Source organism: Aspergillus ruber (assembly GCF_000600275.1).
Source record: "Aspergillus ruber CBS 135680 unplaced genomic scaffold scaffold00008, whole genome shotgun sequence".
Classification (NCBI taxonomy): domain Eukaryota; kingdom Fungi; phylum Ascomycota; class Eurotiomycetes; order Eurotiales; family Aspergillaceae; genus Aspergillus; species Aspergillus ruber.
The window spans coordinates 44,519-58,113 of NW_024467304.1; the positions used below are offsets into that span (position 1 = coordinate 44,519).

Genomic DNA, 13,595 nt, shown 5'->3' on the forward strand with positions numbered 1-13,595 from the left:
ATTCGTTATTATCTTGAATAAGTGGATGCACGTCCATGAGTAATTGAATGAAATCTTTTCATAATCAAAACGCTAATGATACTCTAGAACCGCCCAGGTATACTCATCAACTGTGGAGAAAATCACACCCGCCGAAAGCAATTCATCAATAGCCTGTTGCACATCCGCCATAGGAAGCCCCAACTTGGTCGCAATCACCTGCATATGCAAACCCTCATTACTCTGAAACTCGGTCTTGAGCAGGTTAAAAACCCTGCGCGCCACAGGCGACATAGCCGGAAGTCCCTTAGCCTGCGCCGCATAATCCTCTGTACCACCCATCGCAGCATCACCAGCAGCACCCGCACCAGCACCCTCAGCCCCAGCACCACCCGGCGGCCCACGAGCAAAAAACAAATGCACAGCAGCAGCCTCCAGTAAATGCACATGTAACTCATTAATGTTCCCCAAAGGCCGCACACAATGCGCACTAACAAATCGCTTATTCGCAAACGCGCGCATCCGTCCAAAAACCCTTGCATACCCATTCAACTCGACCTGGTCCTTCCCCGGCGCGCCGGGACCCTTCCCATCATCTGTCTCCATGGTGTCCTGCGCCGTGCTCGTGTCGATCCACTGTTTGACTTCGATCTCGCCGGTGCCATCATCGATCTTGTAGGTGACGTTTGTGGTCTGCGTGCTGATGTTGCGGACTTGGCCGATGAAGGTGATGGAGGAGGCGTCGGCGCCGTCGATTTGGTAGTTTGCTTCAGGGTATGGTTGCGAGGCGTCGAGGGCTTGCTTGATTGTGATGGGACGAAGGGTGGTGTTGTTGAGGTCGCCCTATCGTATATTATTAGTATCATGTTTCCATGTTCGAGGTGAGTGAGGGTCAATACCTTTCCTCCTCCTCCCGGACTGGCACTCATCTCGCCAGGCATGAAGCCGCCCCCTCCGAATGAATTACCGTAATCTATATTATCAGCGCGTTCCAGAAACTCTGGTAGGAGCAAAACTTACCCATTTTATGTGTTATTAAAAGTGTGCAATATAAGGTGATGTACACTGCAAACTGAGCTTGATTCCATTTTACCAATTCGGGACGCCAGACGTGTTGGACGCGTCGCGGGGGTGTTTATATTGTTTGCAGCGTTTGGGGTGTTTGGCTAAATATCGGAGGAACTTTGACCCCTCACCGCCCGGGGCTTTTTTTCCATCGCCGAAAAAGTAAAAGTTCAAGATAGACAAGGAGCTTAACGAAGGGGAGATTTTTTCCTGTGAGTTGCTGTAATTGGATTAAAAAGGCTATCGCATTCTTGCTGACAGGTGTGCATACAGTTTGGTTCGAATTTAATCACACAAAATCTCTGTCGACCGATAACGAGTTTTCCGCTTCGCAAGACGATTCATTCAGTCAAAATACTTCTATACGAATAAACAGTCGCGCAGATAAACCAATATGCCGCGTCGCGCGGCATCTCCAGCAGCGTCGGAGAATGAATTTGATATTACCAATGCTCTCTTCCAGCACGATGGCGACTCCGACAACGAGCAGACCGTGACAGCGCCGAAGAAGCAACAGAAGAAAGTACCAACTCATAACCTCGATTTCCTGGGAGCAGAGATCAACGGCGACGATGATGAAGACGATGAGGCGTTCATCGCGGCGCAGCAGACATCGGCGAACCGTAAAGGCGCGAACCTCAAGGGCCGTACCGTGAAGAAAGGTGGTGGTTTCCAGGCGATGGGTTTGAATGCGAATCTGTTGAAGGCTATCACTCGGAAGGGCTTCTCGGTTCCGACTCCGATTCAGCGCAAGACGATCCCCACGATTATGGATGATCAGGATGTGGTTGGTATGGCTCGGACGGGTTCGGGAAAAACGGCCGCCTTCGTTATTCCCATGATTCAGAAACTCAGGAGCCACAGCACCCAGGTCGGAGCAAGAGGGCTAATTATGTCTCCGTCGCGTGAATTGGCGCTGCAGACATTGAAGGTTGTCAAGGAGTTGGGCCGCGGGACGGATCTGAAGTGTGTTTTGCTAGTTGGTGGTGACAGCTTGGAAGACCAATTCTCCATGATGGCCAGTAACCCTGACATTGTCATCGCCACACCTGGTCGTTTCTTGCATTTGAAAGTGGAAATGGAGCTCGACCTGTCGAGTATCAAGTATGTGGTGTTTGATGAAGCCGACCGTCTTTTCGAAATGGGTTTCGCTGCTCAGTTGACGGAGATTCTGCACGGCCTTCCCTTCACTCGCCAGACGCTGCTATTCTCTGCTACATTGCCCAAGTCTTTGGTGGAGTTTGCCCGTGCTGGTTTGCAGGAGCCTACTCTTATCCGTTTGGACACTGAGAGTAAGGTATCTCCGGATCTGCAGAGTGCATTCTTCTCTATCAAGAGTGCGGATAAAGAGGGTGCTCTGCTTCACGTTCTACACGAGGTCATAAAAATGCCAACTGGGCCGACTGGTGTTGCGCAAGCACTGGCCGAAGACGATGATGAATCCCATCACAGCAAGAAGCGCAAGCGTCCGCGGTTCAACAATGCTGTTAACAAGGAGTCGCCCACACAGCACTCGACTATCGTCTTCGCAGCGACCAAGCATCACGTCGACTATCTGGCGAATCTACTAAAAGAAGCCGGTTTTGCAGTGTCCTACGCATATGGTGCTCTGGATCAAACAGCACGAAAGATCCAAGTCCAGAATTTCCGGACAGGTGCTTCGAACATCCTGGTTGTCACCGACGTCGCCGCTCGTGGTATCGATATTCCCATTCTAGCCAATGTCATCAACTACGACTTCCCCTCCCAACCCAAAATCTTCGTTCACCGTGTTGGTCGTACGGCTCGTGCGGGTAAGAAGGGTTGGAGTTACAGCTTGGTCCGTGATTCGGACGCCCCCTACCTGCTCGACCTGCAGCTCTTTCTCGGACGGAAACTGGTTCTTGGTCGGGAGAATGCCGGAAAAGCGAACTTTGCAGAGGACGTTGTTGTCGGTGCGCTTCCTCGTGATGGCCTTTCACGGAGTTGCGAGTGGGTGAACAAAGTTCTGGACGAGGATGACGATATCTTCGCCCAGCGTGGGGTTGCCGCCAAGGGTGAGAAGCTTTACATCCGCACAAGGAATTCTGCTTCTCTGGAGAGTGCCAAGCGGGCGAAGGAAGTCGTAACGTCTGACGCCTGGAGTTCCATCCATGCCCTCTTCAACGACGAAAGCAGTAACCTCGAAGCAGTGCGGGAACAAATGCTCGCGCGGATCGGAGGCTACCGCCCACAGGAGACCATCTTCGAAGCGAACAACCGACGAAACGGCAAGACTGCCGAGAGCGACGAGACAATCGACACGATCAAGCGCATCCGCACTTCCCGGGATAACAAGAAGAGACGTGCAGAGACAGCTACTGGGACATCAGAATTCGTCGACAGCTCTCTCAAAGAAGGCACCACAGCCGGCAAGACCGATGAAGACGCTCCCCTCGAAAACGAAGACGAAGACGAAGCCGATGGCGTCGCCGATAACATGTCCCTAGCTGACGATTCCGACCTCGAAGTCACCTTCTCCTCCTACTCCCAACAACCCAACGACACCTCCAAGCCTACCGCCGCCTCCTTCCAAAACCCCGATTACTTCATGTCCTACACCCCCACCAACGCCAACCTCGCCGAAGACCGCGGCTACGGCGTGCACTCCGGCACAAATGTCAACTTCGCGCAAGCCTCGCGCAGTGCAATGATGGACATCGGCGGCGACGAAGGTGCCAAGGGCATCGGCGAGCCACGCACCCAACTCCGCTGGGACAAGCGGCACAAGAAATACGTCGCCCGTCAGAATGACGAAGACGGCTCCAAGGGTTCTCGTCTCGTCCGTGGAGAATCCGGCGCCAAGATTGCCGCATCGTTCCGCAGCGGACGTTTCGACGCGTGGAAAAAGGGCAAGCGACTCGGCCGTCTACCGCGTGTTGGCGAGGCCGAGGCACCCAATCTTGCTGCTGGTGCGCATATGGGTGGTGGACGTCGCTACAGACATAACAAGGAGCAGGCGCCCAAGGCTGCGGATCCGTTGCGTGGTGACTACGAGAAGAGGAAGAAGCGGTTTGACGCGGCTAAGGAGAGGACGTTGGCTAAGGCGGGCGGTGCGGCGTTCAAGGGGAAGAGTGAGATTAATAGTACGGATGATATTCGCAAGACGAGGAAGCTTGAACAGAGGAGGAAGGAGAAGAACGCGAGGCCTTCGAAGAAGAAGTAGTTTGATTGTTCTTGGTTGTATATACTTTGGGATACACCTGGTTGTTCGTGGATAGAATAAAAAGTGTACACTGTACGATGCTGCTCTAGACCTGATTGTAGGCCTTGATACCCTTATATTTGCGACTCTTCTACGAGGTAGATTTTTATCCTTAGCCAACTAATCAAGTACAGAGTACTACAAACCACCCGGCACCAAACACATCGGATTGAATGAGGATTTGCCTCGAGGCCAGAATCGCCTAACGGTATCAGTTAACCCAACGAGTTATGCGAAATAGGATAGACTGAATCCCTACCGTGAATGTTCGGAGCATGGATGGCAGGTCGGCAGAAAGGCTTCTTACTGCCTGGATAGACGGGTATTTCTGGACGGCCAATGGCCTCGAATAGTCTGCATACTTCCACTTGAATTCATACATACGAAAAGGACAGAATATTTCAATTCATAGAGTACTATTGTTCACATCGCCGCTAGCCGCTACAACTATGTGCTTATATATGCATGACCAAAAGCAATCCAAGATAGCCGATGGATTAACTTGCATAAATACGAACATGATCAACGACAGGGATCTTCCCTTCGCTTATCTGGATCTGAGACATGTTGCATTTTTCCTGGGGAATACAAATAGCTTGCGGGGAATGAGTTGTATTGTACTCTATACTTGTACAGAGTACGGGGGTGGTATGTACATGGTAGAATAGAATCCTGAAAGAACATTGTGGAATCTTCTCGCATGATCAGTCAAATAAGATGGACTCGTGAATAAATTTATAACTCCGGCTTCTGGAATGGTGAGTGCAGGTTGGTGTTAATCACTCGGAAATCGAACTCGTCACATCCTCACCGACAGTTACTTTCGTATGTATATTGAACTGCATGGCCCCCGTACTCGACATGTTCTGTAAGTGACTGGTCACTGCCTACCGACAAGCAGTCATTGCTTCCATTCTTGGAATAATTCGTTATTCGTCCTCGATGCCTTTCTCGCCCGAATAACTATCGCTTGACGCGGGAGCATCCTGGGAGCTATTCCTTGATATCGGATACGACGGTGTCTTTCTCAATTGGTCTGCTGCAACTTCAGCCCGGCAATAGATCCCGAGTACTGTGGCGAGTTGCACAACTGGTGCTGCGAACAGGCAGATATGTTCCAAGGTAAAAGCTACGTACAGGTATGTATACTACGGACCGGATCGACTGACAGGTCCGTGCGGTCCGAGAGTCTGGGAGAGAAGAAGAAGAAGAAGAAGAAGAAGAAGAAGAAGAAGAAGCAAATCCTCTATGCATATGTACTTCGTACAGCGTACGGAGTACTTCGGACCTCCAACACAGCCGCTCCGTGATTATTGCCATCCAGTCGGTGGTTAGCGGAAGCAGCACGGTCCGGCAAAATGACGAGGGCTGCTCGAGTGTGGCGACGTCCCAGGGTAATTTGGATGTTTCTTCCAAAGTGTTGTGAGGCGAGATCCGAGCAAGGATACTGCGGGTTCATGCAATGCAATGCGATGCTACATCTCCATAATTCTGCTAGTTGCATCGATATAACTTTGTAGTATGCCAGCTATGTTGCATTTGATCAATATATATGTACGTATACGTGAGCGGACTATGTGAACGTCTGTCAGGATAGCTGAAGGGAAATCGTGCGAGTATGATGACTTGTGTCTTTAGTATGATTCTCACCGTCAGCTTGCGATCTCAGCTCTTTGTTGCCCTTACCTTCTCCTTCTCTTTCATTCGTAAGCCCCATTCAGCTGCAGCTCTCTGCATAGCAATGAACATGGACTATCATGGTAGCCATGGTCACACCGACGCTACTAGCTTCCCAATGGACTGGGAGGTGTTGCTGGACTCGCGCATCCGTGTGAGCACATTATGGCGATCCATGTGCCAGGTTGTTCTAGTTCAGCCACGGACTGCGCTATTGCCACTTGCACATAAGCTGAACTACCATCCGCATTGGTATGGCAAAGTACGGAGTATGTACGGAGTCAGATACCAGTAGGAAAGCAACATCATGCAGTACACCGGCATAGGCTTTACGGCGCAGTCACTCCGACTCTTTGAGTCCATGATAGCACCAAAGACGCAAAGCGTTGCAGACTTTCCCTCTCTCAATCCTCCGTAGCAATTTCGCCAAGCAGACTGAGTTGTGACATAAGACCCTTTCGGAGGATTTGTCTGTGGAAAAGGAAAAGGATCAGCATCTCTCCGGGTCGAGTCCATCGCGTAGTACAATCTAATAGTCTGTATCACACCAAACTGAAGTAATCTGTCCTTCTGGACTCACAGTAGACATTCCGTTGACATTAGGGACGGTGAATTTTCCAGCACGCCCCTTAATCCGCCATCTGGAGCCGAAGCTGGGTCCATCGGAGAGACTAGGGTGATTTAACCAGGCGCCGAATTGACTCTAGAAATATCCGGCTGGGCGAGAATGGGCGTTGAGAGGCAGCGCCAATCCATTCCAACCCCGGGTCTGAAGCCAATGAATTCGTCACAATAGTGTCTTGATAGTTGCGGCTCACATGACAAATCCAGTAGGATCGATCTTTTCCTCTCCGGGAGATGCGTGTTTCCGAATGGGGTTAGAGATGCTAAACCGGTTTGGGAAGGCTTCATCTCCGTAGTACTCGGAGGTAGCTCTATCTCCCTTACGGAGAGCTTCAGATGAGAAAATAGTACTGAATACTACTACGAAGAAGCAGCAATGCAGCCAGCCATGGATTGGGCATGTGGATGCATGATGATTGTCAGCTCCAGCTCTCTGCAGAAAGGTTGGCATCCAACGCATGATGACTTGACCGACAGACTTGGCAGCAAAAGATAGCAAGATCTTGCCAATCCTTCCAGTCTAGCATGACGCTACGGCATTTGGGATTACCACCATATCTAATCTGGCATTTGGGATTACCACCATATCTAATCTGGCATTTGGCGTCCCCCGAACTATCGACTCTCCTACTGGGGCCTAGTAGGTAGATCGTGTTGGTCTTGCGCCGCGGCTTGCGTGAATCATGATGAATGCGCATTTCAGTGCATGTTACTGGATACATAGTCGAGAGGTCATTCTTTTCTTTCCAGAGGGGCTGTCCAATCCGAATAATGATTTCCGCTGCTATGCACCATCTGCTGCCCCCTTGCTGTACTCCGCGTACTATGGCGTGTTCCATAGGAAGAATTCTGTTTAAATATTTTCTAGCCGCGAAATGGAGGTTCGGTGGTGACCGGGCAATCTTGTTCTCTTTTTCGAAAAGGCTCTAGGATTCCGCTCCGTACGATATAGACAGTAGAACCGGAATTCATCCATATACAGGACCCGGGAAAAAGAAAAGAAAAAGAAGAAAAATGCCAATGACAACACAAAGACAGTAGGCAATTCCCCGAGAGACTCGGCGTAAACCGATGGAATGATCAGGAGTATTTCCAGTAACATTCATCCTTTGAAACTCTTACAAAACATGATTTACGTGCACTGGACTCCTAATGCACACGGCAGCCATAACCGTTGACCCTTAGCTTTAGTGAACCCGTCACTCAATCAATTCGGTGTTGATCGCTGTGGCCCTTCCGTTCGATCAGCTCCATTGCTCCGTGCTAGATGTGGATCTTATCAGACGGCCCGAATGGGTTATTGTGCAATAGTCGGAAAAAAGAGTCATTTTTCTCCTCCCATGAAATCTCGCGATTTCTGACAATAATGCCCGGATGGAGCTAGGGAGAAGGAGAATTCAACCGGTAATCGGAGTCCGTTAACCAGGAGGTTGATCATGGTCCCCTCTCCGGAAGATCACAACGCCTGAAATTTTCCTACCGTCCCAATTTTCATTTTTGCCCCCCTTTTGCATCATAAGCCCCAATGACGAGCTACGGAGTATGCACATAGTAAAGCGGTACACTAACAAGGAGAAAAAAGACCCCTTTACGGACTACACCGTTGAATCTGACAACGGCGGACGGTGCAACTCAAAGCTCATGTGATGCCCAGCCATCCGGACTAAGCGCCTGCAGCTGTCTGATACCTCTGGATGAGACTTATTTGGAATCTCTAATGTACCATGCCTAAACCGGCTTTACACTGTGGAGGCTTTGCTGGACCCATAGAGCTCCGCGTGTCTCATTTTCTTCACTGTTGTTCCTTTTATCTAATTGTTCCGAGGCCGTTTACCCAAGCTGTTGGATTCAGGGACTCGATACCCTGTAATGGAGTGTACCATGATGCAGTCGCGAATACGTTCAAAGTCAGATGTACTCCGTACAAAGATGCTCAGGTAGACCAACCCGGCAGTGCTACAATATGGTGGTGGGTCATTCTCAGCAACGCGCCACGGAACCGCTGCGGAGAAATAAAATGTGCACATAAGTGTTGTCTTGCTCGGCCGATTCTCGTCCTGGCGTCACAGTCACACGAAAAAGAAAAAAAAAAAACTCTCTCAAATCCACCTGTCAGGCAGCATATTTTGGGTCTTTCAGTATTTTATTAACTCGACAGGTCTTGGGGGGTGCGAAGACGCCGAACTAGGTTTTCGGGGGCTGATCATAGGGACCCATGCCCCTGGGTCTCCCTATTGATTGTGTCTCCCCGAGAGTGACATATGTACCCGGCGTCCCATATTCTACGGTGATGCTTCGGAAAAAGGATTCAGATCGTCGAAACCTTGATGTCATTCCTTCGAGGATGGACGTACTGCACTTGTAGACAGCATGGAGTAGAAATCACCAGACCCGCATGGGATAGAGAGCCGCATACTGGCTGGGGCCAGAGGACAACGAGTTTCCGAATGACCGGGAAAGCTGCGATGCTGCGTCTTATTGCAACAGAATCCGGGACAGGATACACGCATCCCTCCCCTCCAATTCTCCAAAAAAGAAAAAGGAAAAAAGAGGGGAAGCGCTCCAATCAGAATGTCCCGAGACCAGGAGTTCGCTGCTGATTGAAGGGACTCAAGAAAAACCCAGGAGAATTAAGCATATGCTTTAAAAGCAACAGCCTATGGACCGAACCATTCAATTCTCATTCGTCACGAGCGGATATCACTCGGGTCTGAGTGGTCTCGGTGGTCTGAATAGGAAGAAACTCCAGGATGTTGTTATTATTATTAAAATGTATTATTGTTCCCTGGTCGAAGTATGTATGCCCGGTGACCTCGACGAGAAATAAAAAGAAAAATAAAACGAAGAAAAAAAATGCTCCTATTCCACCAGATCACCCAGGAATGCTCATCCTTGCCGAGGAACTATTGCCAATGGCCGGCGGGCGCCGGCGTCGATCTGTGTCTCTCGCCTTGCTTCAGCAGTTCTTCCTCCCCCGGTCTAGCTCTCCTGATTTGCTCCCCATGCGGACTTGCTTCATGTCACCATCCCAATTGAGTCCATCTGCATAGTAGACGGGAGTACGGAGTATAGAGAGATAGATACTGTACGCATGTAATCCTTCCACCGTGGAGGTGCAGCCACATCCACCTCCGTCCCCGTCTCCATAGTCTACAGACCGGGCCACTTTACTATACAGTATTATTATGGCCCGGGCTTTTCTTTTCTATTTTTCTTCTAGCCCCTCTCCCTTTTCATCTACTACAGAGTACTAGTCCACTTTTTGCGACGGGTATCATTGACTTGGACCGTGGCATTCATTCCGAATTGGTCGTCTCCAATACCGGAAGACTGCTCTGTACGGAGCACTACTGAAGGGGAAAAAGTGAGCATTACAGAATAATTCAGGGAAGACGAATAATACAATATTTTTTTTTTTTTTTCACTTTTTCTTTTTCTCTCAAAATTATACTATTTGGCGATCCTTCGACGAACCCACTCCCGGTATGGAACCGTCTGAAGATCGAGCTTATTGGACTGGGTCCCCGGAGGATTGGAAGCATATTGACTCCTCCTATTCTATCCACTCACAGAAGGCAGGCAGGAAAAGGTAGGCGAAAAAGAAAAAAAAAATTAGTCTCGCAGAAGCTATGGGAACAATACAAACTGCCGTACTTCCTGAATGGGAAGAGGAGGAGGGGAGGATCCCCATTCGAGATCTGCCCGGATGGAGATCAAGTCTATCGGTTGCTAGTCTCAGTGACTTTGGCCACTTACTCCTCTTATACTTTAAACTTAGCATTTTTCCGTTCTACTGCGAAAATGGATGTATGACCATCCATCACTTAACCCGTTTTTCCCTTTCCCCTCCCCTTCTCGACCTTTGCTCTCGCTGTGCTGCAGGTATAAGCGTCGTCGATAACCTGCAAGACGATAGCTGACATTGCTAGAGGCCAATACCGTTGCCGGAGATCCCTCCCTTTTTTATATTCCCTTTTCCTTGTCGCAGATTCAAAAAAAAAAGAGTATACCGACCACCGGATTCTTGCTTCAGGAAAGAGAGGCCATCTCTCCGATTACTTCCGGTTTTTCTTTTGCTCTAAATCTGTTTCCTTTTTTACTTTTAATCTCCTCTTTTTGGGGAGATCATAAAATAAGGTCTTTCGTCCCACCGATATCCTGTGACTCCGGTATAGTTCACCGTTTTTTACTCTTTGGCTGCATCTTCTGTGCATACAGAGTTGGACGTGTTCGCCTATAAAGACAATTAACGTGCATTTATTTTTGCTTCGAGAAGGTAAGGTATAGCGTCCTTTTCTCGGGACGTAAGGCCCTTTTTTATTTTATTTTATTATTTGTGCTTCTTTTATTATCTTCCACTACTGGTCTGCACTCTGCGCTGTCTCTTCCCTAGCTCCATTGATTGCCCTGTGCTGCAATAAATCGACACCGGCATGGGGGCCATCGGAGCTCCAGATGGGGAAAATAGTGCATACATAGTCACCATATACTGTCATCCTGATCCGGGGGCGTCTGGCCGCTGACCGACGGACCCTTCCTTATGTGACTGCTCCAATCGTGGATCTTCAGACTGACATATATTATAAGCTCCTTTAGTCTCCTTGATTCCGAAGCATCAGGATAAAAACTCTCGATTCATTGACGGGAGGAACCTGACATTACTGCCAACCACGGAGAGATTTCGCTGCGAGGGCTGGATATGCTGTGACTGTGTCTCTCCTGTCAGCATTTTGTGAATTCACCATCCCTTCTTCTTTCTCCTCACTTCGTGTCAAGTGTCTTGTTTTATTCCTCTGTGTTCTGCTGCCAGATGCAATCCTTAATTCTCCCTCCTGCCCCCTTCGTCACGACGCCCCAGTTCGGACTGCCCAGGTTTAATTCGAGCCCGGAGAGGTTCCCGTTGGATCGATCTTGTTCAACTCATGCTCGAGGGTACAGCCCTCGGGCCCTTCCACTCCCTCGCCCTATGTCTGACTCGGTTGGTGGTGACGATTCGTTGGATATCTCGGGCCATGCAAGACGTTCAGGACATCCAGAGCTTCCTCAGCCGTTAACTACGACCACGGGTGTGTCGAGTGCTATCGGCGCTCCGACGTCGTCCATGGCTGCGTCGACTCGGGAGCATGCCCAGCCACCGCTTGCTTATCATGATCCGTCAGCCCCAAGATGGCCACCGTCGTTTGGTCCGCAAGGCGTTTCGCAGCCTGAAATGTCGTATCCGCCTGCCAACCCGACTACTACGTCCCCTGGATCAGCATCGAGAAATCTGACCCAGAAACCGACCCGGCGTACAAAGGCTCATGTGGCGTCTGCGTGTGTCAATTGCAAGAAGAAGCATCTTGGTTGTGATTCCGCACGGCCGTGTCGGCGGTGTGTTCTGTCTGGCAAATCTTCGACTTGCGTTGATGTTACGCATAAGAAACGAGGACGGCCGCCGCTCAAGGCCGAGGAAGCCTCTCTAAGACCGTATAGCACGCGGTTCGACCATGCAGCGTCAGGAGACCAGGCTTCGCAGACCCGACGTTCCCTACACAGAACCACCGGTTCTCGCGAGATCCGTCCCGTGACGGACCTGCAAATGCCTGCGCACCCAGGATCAATGGGACTGCCACCCCAGAGATGGTCGACCTCGATGTTCAACCCTCAAGTGGTCGATCCTGCATTGGCGATGCCAGGAAACCCGGGGCACAGGAGGTTCTCTTCAGCGGGATCGATACAGCCGTTGGGAGGAGCCCCGCCACCACCCGGATACGTTCCCATGGCCGGACCCCTTAGCCCCGTTTTCGGAGGAAGCCGTATGCCCCCAGTCATGGGAAGACCACCGTCGTCCTACGCGAACCAGCCCTTCCAACCGCAACCCACCTCCCCGCCAACATACCAACCCATCTACGGCGGCTCGCCATACATGAGCCGCCAGTCGATGGGCGAATCACCCCTCTCGCGAGACCCCCAAGACACCTACCTCGAGTCCCCAGTTCGGCTCCCCCCAATTTTTCCCCCGATGCCAAGCGCAGGTGCAAGCCCCCCAGGCCAGAGCCACCGACTGAGCGACCCCTTCCCGCCGTCCTGGTCCCCGCGCACCCGCGAGGACCTCCCTCCCCCAATGGTCCAACACCAACACCACCCGAGTCTCATGGACCCCGTCTCGCCTCACACGCAGACCCACCATTACCACCCTGCTCCTACCGACTTCAACTTCCCTCAGCAGCAGGCCCTCCCGCGACCGCCAGAGTCCATCATCCCCGCGCACCGGCACTCGGTCCACTTGCCTTCGTCCAGCACACATGCACATGCACACGCACAAGCAAGGGATGAACCGCAGTCCGGGGCGGAGGGCGAAAGTGGCGATGGAAAGCCCACCAAGCGTCGAAAGATGGCCTTGGATGATATGGTTAATGATTAAACCATTCGTTGGCTGTTGTTGTCGTTGACAATTTGCATTCTTCACCGCTCCGGAGACTGGGGCCGAGGAGTTATTTTTGTAGCTGGATCTACAGCTGTAGATGGTTTTAATGTCTCTCTTTGGTTTCTTTTTTTTTGTCTTTGCCTTGCTAATATTTGTTTCGTTGCTTTTGTCATGGTTCTCGATGATCTGCACTAACACTATCTTTACTGTCGACTCGATTCTCTCCACTGCTGGATGTGAGGTGTCCACCATTATTTCCTTTGTGATCTCTTCCCTTTGTCTACTCTCTATATTTCCTTTGTTTGGCTATGACTCTTCTCACATCTCACTTTCTGACATGATACACCTCACATCACCCACACCCAGCATACCTCACCTACTATGTCACTTCGCTCTGGCTTGCTCGCTTAGGATACCCAATGACTCGTTATTTCTGGGATTGTGTTGAACTTTACTCTCGACTCGTTTTATATTGACTATAGCATTACGGAGTCATCGGGGTTTTGGCACCGACGGCGTTGGGTTGACGTCCATTCGTTCTTTTGTTTACTTGCTTCCTTGCTGCTGTTGCTTTTGATTCTACTTTTTTTTTTTTTTTTTTTTTTTTTTTTTTTTTTTTTT

General features: G+C 50.3%; 5 protein-coding genes across 5 annotated transcripts; 4 read left to right on the forward strand and 1 right to left on the reverse strand.

The window, feature by feature from the left end:
- Positions 1 to 72: 72 nt before the first annotated feature.
- Positions 73 to 920, reverse strand: EURHEDRAFT_376297 (putative replication factor-a protein; the record flags this gene model as incomplete). The annotated part of the gene is made up of 2 exons (XM_040778834.1): positions 73 to 822; positions 879 to 920. 2 exons carry the CDS (start codon positions 918 to 920, stop codon positions 73 to 75), a joined length of 792 nt encoding a protein of 263 aa, XP_040640035.1.
- A 314-nt stretch (positions 921 to 1,234) lies between these two features.
- EURHEDRAFT_522102 (ATP-dependent RNA helicase DBP10) lies at positions 1,235 to 4,302 on the forward strand. The gene is made up of 2 exons (XM_040786857.1): positions 1,235 to 1,256; positions 1,318 to 4,302. The coding sequence occupies exon 2, from the start codon at positions 1,439 to 1,441 to the stop codon at positions 4,226 to 4,228; it is 2,790 nt and encodes a 929-aa protein (XP_040640036.1). The 5' UTR covers positions 1,235 to 1,256; positions 1,318 to 1,438; the 3' UTR covers positions 4,229 to 4,302.
- Positions 4,303 to 5,693: 1,391 nt separating this feature from the next.
- Positions 5,694 to 6,563, forward strand: EURHEDRAFT_410869 (uncharacterized protein). The gene has a single exon (XM_040781467.1). It carries the CDS (start codon positions 5,907 to 5,909, stop codon positions 6,237 to 6,239), a length of 333 nt encoding a protein of 110 aa, XP_040640037.1. The 5' UTR covers positions 5,694 to 5,906; the 3' UTR covers positions 6,240 to 6,563.
- Positions 6,564 to 10,133: 3,570 nt separating this feature from the next.
- Positions 10,134 to 11,249, forward strand: EURHEDRAFT_350452 (uncharacterized protein). The gene is made up of 3 exons (XM_040778434.1): positions 10,134 to 10,450; positions 10,498 to 10,844; positions 11,156 to 11,249. Exons 1-2 carry the CDS (start codon positions 10,198 to 10,200, stop codon positions 10,806 to 10,808), a joined length of 564 nt encoding a protein of 187 aa, XP_040640038.1. The 5' UTR covers positions 10,134 to 10,197; the 3' UTR covers positions 10,809 to 10,844; positions 11,156 to 11,249.
- Positions 11,250 to 11,378: 129 nt separating this feature from the next.
- Positions 11,379 to 12,971, forward strand: sclB (putative C6 transcription factor; the record flags this gene model as incomplete). The annotated part of the gene is made up of 1 exon (XM_040786247.1): positions 11,379 to 12,971. One exon carries the CDS (start codon positions 11,379 to 11,381, stop codon positions 12,969 to 12,971), a length of 1,593 nt encoding a protein of 530 aa, XP_040640039.1.
- Positions 12,972 to 13,595: the final 624 nt, after the last annotated feature.